Source organism: Oncorhynchus nerka, linkage group LG11, assembly GCF_034236695.1.
Source record: "Oncorhynchus nerka isolate Pitt River linkage group LG11, Oner_Uvic_2.0, whole genome shotgun sequence".
In the NCBI taxonomy this organism is placed as follows: domain Eukaryota; kingdom Metazoa; phylum Chordata; class Actinopteri; order Salmoniformes; family Salmonidae; genus Oncorhynchus; species Oncorhynchus nerka.
The window spans coordinates 26,923,666-26,940,510 of record NC_088406.1 but is presented as its reverse complement, the minus strand read 5'-3'; the positions used below and the strand labels follow the sequence as shown (position 1 = coordinate 26,940,510).

The window sequence follows — 16,845 nt, the reverse complement described above, 5'->3', positions numbered from 1 at the left end:
TAGAGAAATATAAAGTCTCTCTAAGGTCAGGGCGTGACATGTGGTTAATTACAGACATTTCAAATACAAATAGCCAAGGTTGTGCATGAGCACTGAGGCTGAGAACAATTGGTATTTATCAACAATGATCTCCTATCGCTGTACGTATGACACTCATAGGATTGATAAATCACACTTTTTCTATGCTTACGAACATTCTAAATTCCATTGGTCAGTAGTATTTTTGAATAGTTTCTACACAATATTGATAAATGAATCCCCAGGCTTTTTCTTAAGTGGATCTAACAAGCAGAACAATTCCCATGACAGTGTCCAACTCAGCAAAGAGAACCAAAGTAGAGCTGGCAGGATGAACACAGTAGTGTTGGAAACAGCTAGGGCAAGGTGGTCATTTATTTTATTCATGACAATCCACAAGATATATACACATTTCAAGTTTTTTCTCTTTTTCCAGAGGTAGCAGCTACCTTTCATGACAGAAAGAAAGCAACCCTGGTCATGTGATGACTCCTGGACATTTTCCATCATAGTCTCTCAGGGTATCCCCCCACAGCCTTCTCTCTCTCTCTGCCATGTCCCCCTGCCATGTCTCACTGCTTGAGTGAGCCAGTGAAGTGAGAGTGTCAGTTGTCAGCGAGTGTGGAGCTCTGAGCCAGTCAGCTAGCTCTGAGCCTGTCACGACTTCCTCCGAAGTCGGTCCCTCTCCTTGTTCGGGCGACGTTCGGCGGTCGACGTCACCAGTCTTCTAGCCATCGCCGATCCACTTTTCATTTTCCATTTGTTTCGTCTTGTCTTCCCACACACCAGGTTTCAAATCCATCAATTACATGTTGTGTATTTAACCCTCTGTTCCCCCCATGTCATTGTCTGGTATTGTTTATTGTAAGTGCTTGTGCACGTTATATCAGGTGTACGTCGGGTTATGTACCCATTTATTGATTGTTCTGTTTTCCGGTGAGTTTTTATTATTAAACTGGAAATACAGTTTTTGCTCTCCTGCGTCTGACACAACTGCCGTCAGTACGCACCCCTTACAGAATACCGGACCCAACTTATGGAGTCAGCAGGAGCAGGTACCCCGGGTATAGGGGTAGAGGAGCACGCAACAATGCTCCACCATCTTGGCACCGCCAAGGACAGCGTTGGCGGTCTCCACTACGCGCCCCTCCTTCTCCTGGTCCCAGTGGGATTTATCTCTCCCTTCTCCAGGAATATGATGGGACGGCTGCGACCTACCAGGGGTTCCTCTTGCAGCTGGACTTGTACCAAGCAACCGTCCACCCGGCTCCTTCGGGCCGTGAGAGGGTGTCCGCCCTCGTCTCGTGCCTCACTGGGAAAGCCCTGGAGTGGGCCAACGCCATGTGGAGAGAGGGAGATGGGGCGTTGGACCAGTTTGAGGAGTTCACCCACCGCTTCCAGGCAGTCTTCAAACACCCGCCCGAGGGTAGAACGGAGGGTGAACGCTTATTCCATCTGAGGCAGGGGACGAGGAGCGCCCAGGAGTTCGCCCTGGAGTTTCGGACACTGGCTGCCGGCGCGGGATGGAACGACAGGGCCCTGATCGACCATTATCGCTGCAGTCTCCGCGAGGACGTCCGACAGGAGTTGGCCTGCAGAGACACCACCCTCCCGTTCGACCAGCTAGTGGACCTGTCGATCCGGTTGGATAACCTGCTGGCTGCCTGCGGACATTCAGATCGGGGTCTGTTGGTTCCACCCCCCCCGCACCCTCTGAGCTCTGAGCCAGTCAGCCAACTTCGAGCCAGTCAGCCAGCTCTGAGTCCTGCCCTGCTGCCCTGAGACCATGTCAGTGGAGGAGGTGACAGCTCAGGCTTCTCCCTAACCAAGCACAACCCTCACATCCCGACGGAGTCCCACAGCTCTCTTTCCTCTCTCTGTCTCTATGAGTCAGCCGGTCTATGAAAGGGCTCCATCTGAATGTCTCTATAACGATAAATCTCTGTATAATCTAGAATCAAAGCAATTGTGGGGTTGAAAGGGGGATGAGTATTTGAACTAAGCTCTGAGTGATTTCAGGGAGCTGAATGATGTCTTCATTATCTCAGCATATCTTCATCAAAATAAATGTGACACAATCAGATTCGTTATAGTTTCTTGATCCAGAGCCTCAAATCCATTATGTCACAGTAGAAATAGAAATTAGCCTGCATTACCAGTGTCCATACTAATAACTTCATTAATGCTGGATCAACAACATGGACACATCTATCAGACTAAGCCAGCTCCACTAAAAGCAGCATTCATCTCCCCCACTAATGAGAGGTACATGTAATAGCAATTTATAGCAATGTCATTTAATCTCATTGCAACTCATGTGTTTACCAGCAAAAAATGTAAAGCTAAGTAACAAGGCACCATAAAACAAATTGCATCCCAGGCACGCATGCCAGAGTTTACAAATGATAGTCATCAAGCAACAACAAAAACATTATTTGCAACGCACCCATCCCTTTTACATTTCAGATGATCCTAAACAAAACATTACACTAAGAGTGCAGACCAGGCAGGCAGTGATGAAACAGAGTCTGAGAAGGAGAAGAGTCTAAATGGCAAAATTAGAGCATGGACTGAGGCTGCATTTTTCAAGCATCCAATCACTCAGCTCCGTCCAAGTGACTGCTCTATGGTCAAGTGAGTGTGGAAAGCTGACTTTAAAGTTCAGTTCCCCCTTCGCCCTTGGCACCAATAGACAGACATATCACTCTTGGCTCATTGTATGATAAAAGGCCAACTCAAGCGGCACTGTTTCAGTCCATCCCTGCAGGTAACTAGAGGGCAAAAACTCTCCCTCCCTTTCATTCCTGGCGTGTGAATGTACTCTGACTGAATGCAAACAAAGCAAGTGGAAAGGGCAGAGAGAAATAGCCGACGGATGCTAACAAACATGGAGGTTGAGTGAGGAGGGTGGCGGGGGCTAAAAACAAACATAATAAAAACATATCCTGTAACTCCGGACTGCCACGATATGTCAACTCCTGACATTTCATATAGTAAAGGAGGTCAATGTTGAACTGAGTCAGCCCTGGATTCATTCATTACTAATATGCATTGCTTCATTCAGTTTAGCCCCTGGGGATAAGCTGATTTGTATGTCCGGACCAGATGACAAACACATTATCTTGGACATTACTGCACGGCAAACTGATGAATATATCTGTCACTGGCAGGCAGTCCGTGTACAGACTAGAGTCAGATGCATTGTACTCTATTTGCTTATAGACGGTAATATAAAGCCAAGGAACGCTTGCTATAAGCCTTTGTGTCTTATATCCGTGTTATATATGCAGCCTGCATGCATGGATGGTAACCTGTAGTGTATAGAAGGTGTTAATCCAGACCCAGGGTGAGGTATAGTCGACTTTACAGAGGCCTCCTAACATTAATCCTCTTTATCCCCTGGGCCCAGTTTTTCTAAATGTATCTATCTGAATTTCACCCATCGGAAAGGATTGAATGCATAGAAATAGAATGAATAGAACAGATGAATCATTGAATTGAATGGGGACTCCCATTCTATTTGTTCTATTTCTATGCATTTAATCCTATTCGATAGGCGAAATCCAGTTAGATAACTTTAGAAAAACTGGGAACAGATCTCTGCCTCTTGATTTAATTAGAACCCTTAGAGTTCTGGAGAGTTCATTCCAGCCTGGGGTACATCAGGAGCTATGCTAATTCTCTGTCCCTGCGACAGTTATAGGGTTTTCTCATCTGCATCAAGGGCAAAGCAGAGGCATCCATTAACATCTGATATTAATTAGGTTTTATATGACTGCATACCTCTGTCAAGGCTGTGGTCGGTGCCAGGCACCGTCAGCTGTAATTACAGTACTTGTAGTTTGCAGGGTGTTGTGCACATTGACACAAGGCACTCTGGGTAATAAATGAGCTTTTTTTGTCAATATGAGCAGAATGACTGTACAGTGTGAAATGTAAGTGTAAATACGAGAGCTTCTCCAAAGGCTCAAGATAGCATGAAGGTCATACAGCATGAAGCTCATATACCCATGGGAGAGGTGTGTGGGAGTTTGCACTGCAGTGACGATCTATGACGGATGAGATGTTTTACAGTAATACTTCACCTGCTGTTCTATACAGAGACCCTTTCCGTGTGTCTGTTTCCAATTAGGAAAAGTAATCAGTGTGTTCATTACGACCCAACCACACAGGGATGAACTAGTTCCATCTAGCAGGGGAGACAGGGAGCAATGACCAGAGCTGCAGTGTGATGCTCTATCTGATCAGTACTATAACTATCCATTTCTAATTGCGCTAAGACCTGTTCCTTCTCCAGCCACTATATTCTCCATCAACAGTAAAACCAAGCCTATTGATTAGCACCAAGCCCACTGTAGAATTCAGTTAAACAATCATCTGGTGTGTGTGTGTGTGTGTGTAAACAAGGTAAACAAGCGATGCCAGCAGAAAGTCTTCCCTCTCCTATGTCCTAACCATTCTCATTAACAGGTCAGTCAGGCTGTGTTTACACAGGCAGCCCAATTCTGATATGTTTCCCACTAATTGGTTTTTTGACCAATCACATCCAATCTTTCCACATCAGATCTTTTTCAGAGCTGATCTGATTGGCCAATAGACCAATTAGTGAGAAAAAAAGAAAAAATATCAGAATTGGCCTGAACCTAGCCTAATAGACTAGCACTACAAACTGACAATGTAGCATCCACAGCTGCACCTCTTCCACTCCGTTTGTAATTTCAGGCTAGCGCTGATCTCATTGATCCATCGATGTCATAACACCGATGCAGCTGTTGGAGTCTCATATTTCAAATGCAAGCCACACATATTCCCTTTCCATAGGAAGCTTCCAGTCTACAGCAAAAAAAGATCAGAAGCCAATCTCTATTTTCACCGATATTTCACAGACATTAATAATAGGTGTCTGTAAAACCAGGGGCACCTATCTAGAATCACAGTATTTAAACAAATGAATGACAATGTTCCATGATGGAGCCTAATTGATATCACAATGAATGTGATGACAGAAAGTAAATATACTTATTTTTTAAAATATTTTATATGATTCTTACAAATAATGTAAATATTATCGAATGTAATAGAATGAAGGATTACGCTATATTAGGCAGACAATGTGGAAAACGTGCACAGTGCACATCGAGCTGTGAGGAGTATCCTTGAAGAGCATGCGCGCTGTATCCCTGTCTCTGTCCGGTTAAACAGTTGGGTCTGTGCGCGAATAGAGACAAACGTGATGCTGCTCTGCTGTGTGTGTGACCGAGGCGACATGGCGAGGATTAACATATTGGGATTAATGCTTTTATAATAACTTCGCGTTAGAAGGCATTACATGTGAAAATAAAAAGAATGAGATGAGGCCGACGAAGAGACATAAACATCGCCACATACAATGATGAGCGCCAGTTCGACTCAGAAACACTGAAGGACTGAACACTCGGATGCCATTTATGAAGGATGTGCAGAATTTGTTTAACATATGTAGCTTTTGTTAATGATTCGTTTTTCGTTCGTTTGTTTTAGCCTAGCCTACTATCGAGATACTGGCGTTATGGTAAGACCTACAGTATGTTTGTAATTGTGGAGCTGTATTGATTTATGAATTATTATATGCTGATGTTTTAACGTGTTAATAAGTCATTTGTGCATGGTCTAACCCGTGAACTTTTTAGACTACTGAACGGCAATTGAAAACATAGCCTCAAATGTGACTTTGGAGATTTAAAAGGGTTGTTGTAGGTTATATTGTAAATTGATGTGATGTATAAATAATGCATCGAGGCCATGCGAAAATCTACATGATGCAAACAAGTGGAATTATTGATAGTAGATTGTTTTTGATCAGTTGAAATTGAACCTGATTTTTTGGAAAATCTTTCCTCATATAAAGGGTCCCACTTTTCCCCAACTTATAATGGCATTTAGAAAGGGCTCTACCGCAGTCTCTCAATTCAAAACCAATTTAAATATGATACAACATCGAAGTGTGAGTCCTTATTGGTGCTAGGTTGATGCCCAAGACACAGCAGATCATTACATAGCCCTCAGTGGATAATGTCTCCCTCTGTTTTCTTTCCACAAAGACCAAGAGAAAGACCCCCCTCTCTCTCTTGTACGCACACACACGCGCGCGCACACACACACACCACCCCTCTCCATCCAATCTAGTATTGAATGGGGTATTCAGTGGGCTGTTTGTGTGAGCTGATTTGTGTTCCAGGGTGGATCACAAGCTACAGCCTCCTGGGCATTTGGGTTCAGCAGCTGGGGCCATGGTAGGAAAAGCAGAATGGTGGAAGGTTGCAGGGGAGAATGGTTGGAGACTAGTTGTCAGGGTTGGGAAAATGGAGGTGGAAATGAATGTGTCAGAGGATCAGGTATTATGCCAGCATGCCACCAGTCACATGTGGAGTAGACAGAAGACAAACATGTCCTCCTCAAAGCCATAACTGGCTATATAAAGGGAGAAAAAAACAACTTTCTGCTATGTTGGATCATAGATTTACAAATATATTAATCTTCAATACAAATTCAATAGAAGACCCAGTAGGGGATTCATACCATTTCCAACATCAGCTATAGACAGATGAAGCAAAATATTACAACAGAACATTCTGTAACTGCAAGTTAAAGCTTTCTGCTAAACACACTTGCAGGTATAACCATGTGTTCTTCAATAAATACACTACAAGTATCGTTGCAGCAGAGCTTGGTGCAGATACTCATTCTTTACACATGGATCCATTTTATTTCAGTAGTCAATAAAAAAGTGTTCAGGATGTGGCATTTGCAATCATTTTTGCAGCCATTTATTGAGTGGTTTTTAGTGACTGTGGCTTGTTAATGGCTTGGCCCATCAATCTGCAAATGGAAATGAAAAACAAAGTGTAAATAACCCAAGATGTTCCATTTACTAACAAAATATTAATGCAGCACTACATATATATCCCTTGCTGGCTGGCTCTTAAAGGATTGGTAAGTGCCGGCCCTGGACCACTCTCAGGAGTGGCTGAGTGTATTCCACACAGGTCACGAATGCAGAGGCTGTCCTTGGCTTAGCATAGTCTCGGCTCATACCCTAAAATCTGGGTCAGAATTTACAGAAATATATACATACAAATAACTTATTCTCTTGGACTGATGCTTCTGTCTTATAAAAACAAATACATTTATATAAATTTGGTCACAAAAATAAAATAATTTGCAGAAATGCCACAGTAAGGTTTATTTATTGGAAAAAACAAAATTCAAACTGGCAAAATGTACAAGATTGTCTAAGATGTGAAAGTAGGCTAAAGCATATGAAAGGGCGCTTACTCTAGAGCTCGACTATGTTTATGATAATCACCTCGTCTGTACTGCACTTGAAGACAGTCCGTGGGTTCCAGGAAGTATGGAGCAACATGAAAAGAAAAATAAAGAAGAGCAACTAAAGAAGTGCCTCAGTGCTTGCCTGGGGCAAGGCAGTTCCTCTGAGGCGAGGCAGTTCCTCTGAGGCAAAACAAATAAAACGTGTAAGAGGGAGCTCTGTCTGGCATATCAGGATATGAATTTGGATGAAAATTCGAGAGATTTGTCTGACCCTGCAAGAGATTTATCTTGTCCTGAAACTTATTAAGAGATTTGGCTGGTTTTTGGAAGGATAAATGTATCTGTCTGTAAAGGCTCTCTTAGTCACGACAGTGCTTTATTGCCAGCCTTCCTATACTTCTTGAATCTGGTTTTAAAGTTTATTCTCCTTTTCAAAGTAGCCTATTTTGCATGTGATTAATGCCTTAAATTGTAAATGCCATACACAAAGTCCTGGTTAAAATGTGCTTTGTTTGAGAAATAATCTACATTCATTAGTGAAAGGTTTAGCTTTAAACTGCAGGGTTCCTATGTTTTATTCATTTTCAAGAAAGAAGATGCAACCCACAACTCAGTAGAAAACTGAGTTACCTCAGTGGAAAACTGGCATTACCTCTATAATGAAACACAAGGTTTAAAAGTATTGTATGGCCCAGTTGAGATTGACGATTGCAATCTGGTTCCTGCAAATACAAGTATGTTATTGCTGAAAGGGAGGGGGTTGAAAAGCTGACTGAGCTAAATGTGTTGACCTCACACTGTTGGTTCATGTCAGAAAGTAATGGATTAGATGATGACACAGAGAATCTCGCATTGTGGGGGAAATAAGTCATTCTTGTAAAACAAAACGTAATGTCATCACTGGCTAACGCTACTAAAACTATTATTTTTGTGAAGGAAAACTTGCATCTGCTAGTTACTCTATAAACTCATGAAAATAATGTTTCTCTAAGCTTATTTCCATTCCACCCTGGTCTCCCTTGGTGTTGGCGAGAAAGAAAGCCACATGTCAAGCCTTTGTTTAGGACTGGGCCGTATTCCAAAGCTGAGTCTGAGATGAAGGTGAGAGGTTACGCGGACAAGAGAAGGATCTAGTTTTGAGACCATTCAGGCAATTGGTTTTGTGTCATGCATGTCAACTACGTATTGTAAACAAGTAGACATGGAACTTATAGTTTGCCAACTTGTAGAGGAGGAATTGGTGACTTACTTAGGCTCACCTCCTCTCCTTTATAATAGAGACATATACAACCATAACCACTCTGCCTCAGTAACACAATATTTCTCCTGTGTCTCCTATCTGTAGTTTCATCTTTGAGGATAAGAAGAGAAAGCTGAACCTTGACCTCATTCAGACTGCCTTCCATTGGCTCTGGAGAAGGTGGGCTGAATCATCCTGATTCAAGAGGCTGTGTCTTCGCATTACAGTCAAGATACGTACAGCAACAAGCTATGGAGCGGAACCTCTTGCTTGAGTGGATCATGGTCGAGGTACATCTAAGGACATTTAACGACTAGGCTCCACCAACTCCTGATTCCTATTCCTCTCGTGGTGAGAAGTATTGTAGTCCACAATAATCGTATTGCTGAGATGACTAGACAAGAGAGGATGTTACTGAGATAGAATGCTTTACACCAGAGCTCTGTATATGTTTGAAGCCAGCGGCAGGCTGAGATAAAGAGGGGATCGATGGCCAAGCCCCTCTACAGACTGCAGCATTTCCTCCGGAGGACCCAGCTGTTCCTGCTCTTCCTAGGTGTGGCCTACATCATGGCAGGGAGCGTCCTGCTGCTCCAACGGGCCAACCTGGTGGTGACCCAGCGAGGGGCCACCAGCCCTCCACTGTCCTCCTTACCCTCAACACCCTGGGCCCTGGGGATGCCACCCGTGAGGGTAGGAGGCTACGGGGGCAGGAGCTCACAGATCATGTCCAGGGGACAGGGGTACCAGCCTGGGAGCCCGTTGGATGACAGGACTGGAACACGCTGGCTCATGTCGAGGAATCTGGAGATCCGACACCTGCGGCGGCGCTGGTTCCACAGCCTGATGACGGAGAAGGATATGTCACAGGTGGAGAGGAGCACCCCCAGGAGGAATGTGCCTCAAAAAGGTACCTACCTATCCCAGAAATGAGGAAAATGATTCTCTGCCATTGAGAATGGAGATTCTGAAGGGCTATTGTATTCTATAAATTAGCTGTCTCAAGTTTTGGAGACACTACCTGAAAAAGTGGTTGACAAAATGAAGTAACACAATGACAAATGACTTAACCTGTAACTAATGATTTGCTATTTTATGTATGTGTGTTTGTTTGCTCTCATGGCAAGGTTCTTACATGGGCTGCTTCCTGGACAATTCCAAGGAGCGGGCTTTGAGAGGATCTGTATCCACTGATTTCCGCAAAATGACCAGCACCATGTGCCAGGATACCTGCTCAGCGAGGTAATTGTCTCTCCATCCTGCATCAACACACTATTATCAGATCTTTCATAACACAGGAAGTATTTCACATCTCAGGAGGAGCATATCATCAACATTATTGTAGCGCTTGTCGTATGGGGAAGGAGAGGAGGACCAAGGTGCAGCGTGGTAAGTGTTCATATTATTTAATGAAATATGCAACACTAGACAAAACAACAAACACGACAAACAAACAGTCCTGAAAGGTGAAACAAAAACACTAAACAGGAAACAACCACCCACAAAACACAATGGAAAACAGGCTACCTAAATATGGTTCTCAATCAGGGACAACGATTGACAGCTGCCTCTGATTGAGAACCATACCAGGCCAAACACAGAAATAGAAAATCATAGACAAACTAACATAGACAACCCACCCAACTGACCATACTAAAACAAAATACAAAACAAAGGAACTAAGGTCAGAAGGTGACAATTATATAACCCCCATTCCCCTCCTATAATCCCTGCAGATTAAACTGCACAGAATCAGTGTATCTGGAATGCACCCACAGGTAGGCAGACCATACAATTAGCATAGCATAGGCATCAGTGGCGTGCCGTGGGCCTGGGGGCTGGGCCTTCAGTGAGGTCCTACACAGTCCCACCCGAATTAATCCACCTCTTATTACCATCATTATGATGCCATGGCTCTAGACACTATACATTTAGACAGAAACGCAGTATAAAACCAGGCGTTGCGTCACCTTGAAATTGACATTTTTATTCATAGAATTGCAGGGGAAGAGTACAATACCTTTTCATTGTGCAGCTCCCGTTGCCCTGCACGCTTGTTCGTTGAGCTGTAGATCCACTCGGGTGTCCCCAAAAGTTTTCAAAAGCACCATTGCTTGTAAGTGCCCAGCCGTGTCTCATTGCTGCCTTGGTTAGACAACTCAAGCTTGCAAAGCCAGTGTGGCTCCAAACACCAAATCTATCACTTGCAAATAATAGGCATTCCCAGCAGTACAGTTTGCAGTGCTTCTCGGAGCCTGTGAGCCATTGTTGTACAGTCTATCTGTGCGTTTTAGTTCCACCAATAAGTAATTTTCTATCGACATGGAGGCTAATGCTGAAAGCCGAGTCTGTCCAGTAGCATTTCTGGAATACGTTTTGATTCGCTTTAAAGCCGAGAATGACCGATCGACAGAAGCCGTGGACACGGGGATAGTCACTGTCACACATGCCAATGTGTAAAGTTGCCCCATGTCCTCATTCAGATTTTTCTGCTTAAGGAAATCAAGGAGATCAGAGGGACTTTTCCCTTCAAAATCAGTCATAGCATACATTACAGTCAGTTCTGTTTTGTTTTTAGCTTGGATAGGTCGAACAGTGTTCCGTGTCTTTGTTAAACTGGAGAAGGCTGTTTGCGGGATTTTTTTCCGGTAGGTCTGAAAGTGCTGGGGGTCCAGGAGGGAGAGAAACATACATTTTTCGTGGTCTTGAAACCTGTGTCGTATCTGGCAATGGCAAATAATGTTGTCCAGAATATTGCTGTGGAGTTGTTGGTAGTATGTGTGAGGGTCTCCTTGTACTGGGCCTCTGCGTGCGCTGGGTGAACTTGAGATGCGCGCTGTGTCATCGTAGATTTGACTGAACCTGCCCCTCTCTCGTTCAATTGTAATAATAGGCATTCCCAGCATTACAGTTTGCAGTGCTTCTCGGAGCCTGTGAGCCATTGATAGCGCTCGTAGTTGGAACTTTGAAAGTGGCGAACGAACCCCTTTCCCGCCTGTGACAGGCTTTGTAGCGTCGGCGTCGGGCGACCTCTCCTGACAATGTCTAACTTTTCTTGAAAAGTTTGTCTTGAGAATGGCGTTATAATTATATCCTCGACCAAATCGATATCTTCTCCTCCTTCCGCCATTGTGGGTTAAAAAAAACAGCTTAGTAGTACGCAAATTAATTAGTTTATCAAATTCAGTTTCCTAGTTCTGAGGTTTGCATAGACCTGCCCATATAGGACCTGCCTCTCGATATTGGTAATCCAATCAAAAGACGTGCACGCACTACGCCTGCTAGCTGGCTCCTGTGTAACACTGGAACCAGCCAGCAGGCGTACAATAGCCAACTCTAAAGCTGATTGGTTGACACAAAATTTTCATCTCGATTCACTTTAAACTACAAGCTGTTGATTCTGAAGGCCTGAGGGCAGATTTTAGGCCCCTGGCAACACATGATGGCTGAATATGATTGGATAACAGATCTAACATAAAGACCAGCCCTCCAAATCTCAACCTGGGGCTGGAAGCAGTGCAACCAAGAGGAAAGCTATGAAATGAAGAGTATAACTCTTACTCTGGGGAATAATTTAATACATATTTGTGGGAAAATATATATTTTTTAAATGATATTCTGATGATGTTTAGGCCAGCAGAGAAGGCCTTGCTGGCCCTGACGGCCCACCACTGATAGGCATAGACTCACCCGAGGAGTTCCACAATACTTTACTTGTATTAACTAGTAATGGAAGAGAGTTTGGGGGAAGAGAGTAAGCACAGACCTACAGTTGCAGGAGCAGAGCACTAGCTGGTTTGTCCCAGGCTGAGAAATTGAAGCCTTCGAATTAAGGATGTGTGAGCAGAGGAGCAGTGAGAAGTGTTGTAGTCTCTGGTCTCCCAGGGAAGATGTTGAAGGAGTTGAGGAGGGGGGGTTGGAGAGATGGAGAGATCTACAGTGGGGGACTAGGGAGCGACAGGCAGGCAGACTGCTTCAGTCTCTGTCAGTATTAATTGTGTAGCAGAGCAAAGGGAGCGAGACATTCAGTGCTCCCCTAATTAACCCCTAGGGTTGAGGAGCGTGCTGCATTTGCATTGCTGTTGAATTCATTATTAACATACTGTATGTTCTCGTGATACACGTATGGTTCAGCATAGTTATAGACAAAGATTACTCTTGAAAAATAAGACTTTTTAGGAAGTCAATATATGAAATACGTTTATTTTTTTTTACAAAGAACCAGATTGTTTAGTGATTACAGATGTGTTGTGAATACTTTGTGAGTTGATGCAAACTTTTACCAGAGTTTTATATCTATCTGAATGTCATTTATTACAGTGGCTACCAGTTTGCTGGTCTGGAGTATGGGTCGGAGTGTTACTGTGGCAACCACATCACCAGCCTGCGTGTGAGAGACGAGGAGTGTAACTTGGACTGTAAAGGGGAGAAAGGCTCCCCCTGTGGAGGTGTTGGGCGCCTGTCAGTGTTCACGGTGGAGGATGTGCTTCCAGGCCAGAGGAGATGTGAGTATCAGGGACCTGGTCCAATCTGAGAGCTGGGGAACAGCAGGAGATTGAAAGCATCGCATTCATTGTCAGGAGAACACACATCTGTTACACACCTACACAGACACGTCTAGGGCTCTGCTTACAGGGAATGTTCAGGTATGTTATAGGTCTGTATTGAAGCCATATGGCTAAGACTTGCAGCTGTGCAAACTACCTCTTCTGTGTTTGCAGACAGGAACGTGCGCTACCGCGGCTGCTTCAGGGAGCCTGAGAACAGCTCCTCTACATCTCTGGTCCATGTGCTCCAGCCCAACCTCACCTCCCAGTCCTGCATAGAGGCCTGCATGAACAAGGTTGGACCCCTAGGGTGCCGTTGTCAGGATGTTACAGTATAACGATGCTTATAAATAAATTGTTTCAGCATTTATGACATGCTTATGAAGACTTTTTGAATGTCTTATAAACCCATTATACGTTTTAGTTTGTTTGAAGTGTGACCACATTTGCCTGGCCTTAGGAGTTTCCTCTGGCTATGCTGAGGAGTTCGGACTGTTTCTGTGGTTACGCTACTCCTGACTTCACTCTCCATGAGCCGGCTGAGGAGAAGCACTGTTCACAGAGCAACACCACTGAGGCCTCCTTACCATCAACCCTCCAGCACTTCTACCAGGTCTACCAGACACCTGTCCAAGGTAACACGATCAAACAACCAAAAATAGGTGTCCTTCAAATCCAATACAGCCAACCTTGTGAAATAATTTTAAGCACCACTCCGGCATGACACCAAACTCCACTTTGCACCACGCAATTCCACTCAAGATGTTAAAATTGTGTTTCTGCAATTCAGTACGTTTCTGAGCAGACTATGTACAATTCCCATCCTGATTTAAAATGTTAAATTCCTTCTTTCTCCCAGACTCCAGATGCACAGAGAGGAAGTTCCTACCGAAGAAGTCCAGTTCATTGGTAGCGCTCTCCAGCTTCCCAGGAGCAGGCAACACCTGGGTCAGACACCTCATAGAGTTGGCCACAGGGTACTACACAGGCAGCTACTACTTTGATGGAACCCTTTACAACAGAGGTCAGCTCCTATACTGTACAACCACTTCTGTCCTTGGCCTGTTGTGCAGATCCAGCTCTCTGTCCATAATAAATTCAAGATTTTTAAAAATGAAGTTATCATCCATACCCCTCTGTCTGGCTTGGCCTATACGGCCAATGACGAAAACAAAATATTTCCCATATGGTGTGTGTATCTGTGTCTTGGTGTTGTGTAGGCTTCAAAGGCGAGAAGGATTACTGGAAGAGTGGTCGGACCATCTGTGTGAAAACACATGAGAGTGGGAAGAGAGAGATAGAGATGTACGACTCTGTCATCCTGCTGATCAGGAGCCCGTACCGTTCCCTCATGGCTGAGTTCAACAGGAAGTGTGCAGGACATCTGGGATACGCCTCTGATCATCACTGGAAGACCAAAGGTACAGAGCCAGCCTGGAATCTGGGTTTGATTGTGGCATGTATTAGTCATGTACAGTATAGTACACCAGCCAAAGTAGGAGATCTCCTGGGACCGTTTTTTTTTTATTGCAGGAGGGAGGGTCTGTGTGTCTGTCTGCATTGTGTGAGTTGACATTGTTCTTTCTGAAAAGTACTGCACAATAATATGCTCCCCCCTTGTAGAGTGGCCTGAGTTTGTAGGCAGCTACGCCTCCTGGTGGGCGTCGCACGTACTGGACTGGCTGCGGTTCGGCCGGCGAGTCCTAGTGGTCCACTTTGAGGAACTCCAGACAGCGTTGGTGCCCCAGCTACGATCCATAACCTCCTTCCTCAACACCACAGTGACAGAGGACAAACTGCTGTGTGCCGAGAGCAACCAGGATGGACACTTCAAACGTTCCGGGGTCCGGCAGCCCGCCTTCGACCCCTTCACACCCGACATGAGAGGACTGATAGATGGACTGATCCATGCGGTGGACCAGGCTCTCCGGGACAGCAACCACACAGGCCTTCCACTGGAGTACCTGCCCAGATGATGGACAGCTAAACTCTGATAACCCTGATCTCCACCTCGTCCACTACCCTGTCCCTCCTCGGTTTACACTGCCTTTTAGCTGTGGTGGCACGGATGGATGGGTATCCCCTATCCAACCCAAGAGAAAGTGTTTCATATCAGGAGCGTGCCATGCAAAGGAAACATAGTCATATACACAGAGGCTATTCTCACAGAACACTTTCTATGTTTTAGAAGCACTGGTTTATCAAAGAACTGTCTTTCTGCTTTAGAATTGTTAGGCTTTTTGGGACATTGCCTCATTGGGGGTGAACTTATAAGTGTACCAAACAATGGAAACGGTTTCCTCTGTTTTAAATAAACTCTAAATAAATGGTACATCCTATAAGAACTATAGGCTACATCCTGTGGTTAAACCCACTTTTGAATTTTGTTATTGTGATTAAAATATACAAACTATATATTGGATTACAACATAATAAAGTAACATTTAAATGATTTAATGCAAGCAACGTCTTCAGAAAGGGATACTGTTGTAATATGAGTTAACAGTGGAGTGTTTATAAGGTGGTGTCAATACATAAGCATAATTAGACCATCAAGTAACCAAATTAGCCAAATAAACCACTATTCAAAAACTATCTTGAGGGATCAACTACACTACAGCCAAGGGAAGTGGGAAAATGATGTCAGGTTGTATTTTGAGGGCTACATCCCCAGAGAGAAGAAGAGGGAGAGGGAGAGGGAGAGTCAGCAGGCCCATGACAGAATGATCTGTCCCAGCTCAAGAGAGCAGCCCTGGACAAGACCAGACATACAGTCCCAGCCTGCAGGTTTAGCTCAGGGAAGAGGGGCAAGTCTCTAGTCCTCTATACTAATCTGTACTGAGCTGATAAGCGCAGCAGCACTGGTTGTGTGGGCGATGCACTATGTACCAGAGTGTCTGGATTTACAATTGTGTAATATGGTACTCTCTCTCTCTCTCTCTCTCTCTCTCTCTCTCTCTCTCTCTCTCTCTCTCTCTCTCTCTCTCTCTCTCTGTATCTTTTCTCTCTCTCTCTCTCTCTCTCTCTCTCTCTCTCTCTCTCTTTTTCTCTCTCTCCTTATCTCTCTCTCTCCTTATCTCTATCTCTCTTTTTCTCTCTCTCTCTTTATCTCTGTCTTGGTCTCGCTCTCTCTCTGTTTCTCCCTGTCTACAGCATTCGATACACTGATGGGAAATATTTGCTAAATGTTTTTTTGAAAACATCAAATCAAATCAAATGTTATTTGTCACATACACATGGTTAGCAGATGTTAATGCAAGTGTAGCGAAATGCTTGTGCTTCTAGTTCCGACAATGCAGTAATAACCAACAAGTAATCTAGCTAACAATTCCAAAACTACTACCTTATAGACACAAGTGTAAGGGGATAAAGAATATGTACATAAAGATATATGAATGAGTGATGGTACAGAGCGGCATAGGCAAGATACAGTAGATGGTATTGAGTGCAGTATATACATATGAGATGAGTATGTAAACAAAGTGGCATAGTTAAAGTGGCTAGTGATACATGTATTACATAAAGATGCAGTAGATGATATAGAGTACAGTATATACGTATACATATGAGATTAATAATGTAGGGTATGTAAACATTATATTAGGTAGCATTGTTTAAAGTGGCTAGTGATATATTTTACATCATTTCCCATCAATTCCCATTATTAAAGTGGCTGGAGTTGAGTCAGTGTGTTGGCAGCAGCCACTCAATGTTAGTGGTGGCTGTTTAACA

General features: G+C 44.0%; 1 protein-coding gene across 1 annotated transcript; it reads left to right on the top strand.

Moving 5' to 3' along the window:
* The first annotated feature begins 5,225 nt into the window (after window positions 1–5,225).
* LOC115136629 (sialate:O-sulfotransferase 1-like) lies at window positions 5,226–15,575 on the top strand. The gene is made up of 9 exons (XM_029672197.1): window positions 5,226–5,569; window positions 8,672–9,476; window positions 9,694–9,808; window positions 12,887–13,071; window positions 13,288–13,409; window positions 13,574–13,748; window positions 13,973–14,137; window positions 14,334–14,534; window positions 14,737–15,575. Exons 2-9 carry the CDS (start codon window positions 9,056–9,058, stop codon window positions 15,087–15,089), a joined length of 1,737 nt encoding a protein of 578 aa, XP_029528057.1. The 5' UTR covers window positions 5,226–5,569; window positions 8,672–9,055; the 3' UTR covers window positions 15,090–15,575.
* Window positions 15,576–16,845: the final 1,270 nt, after the last annotated feature.

What these genes read in the sequence shown, in the direction of transcription:
- LOC115136629 (XM_029672197.1), top strand. Translation starts at nt 9,056, where the DNA reads ATGGCCAAGCCCCTCTACAGACTGCAGCATTTCCTCCGGAGGACCCAG. An exon ending in CAGGATACCTGCTCAGCGAG is followed by an intron (nt 9,809 to 12,886) that starts GTAATTGTCTCT and finishes CATTTATTACAG; the next exon opens with TGGCTACCAGTTTGCTGGTC. An exon ending in CTACCAGACACCTGTCCAAG is followed by an intron (nt 13,749 to 13,972) that starts GTAACACGATCA and finishes TCTTTCTCCCAG; the next exon opens with ACTCCAGATGCACAGAGAGG.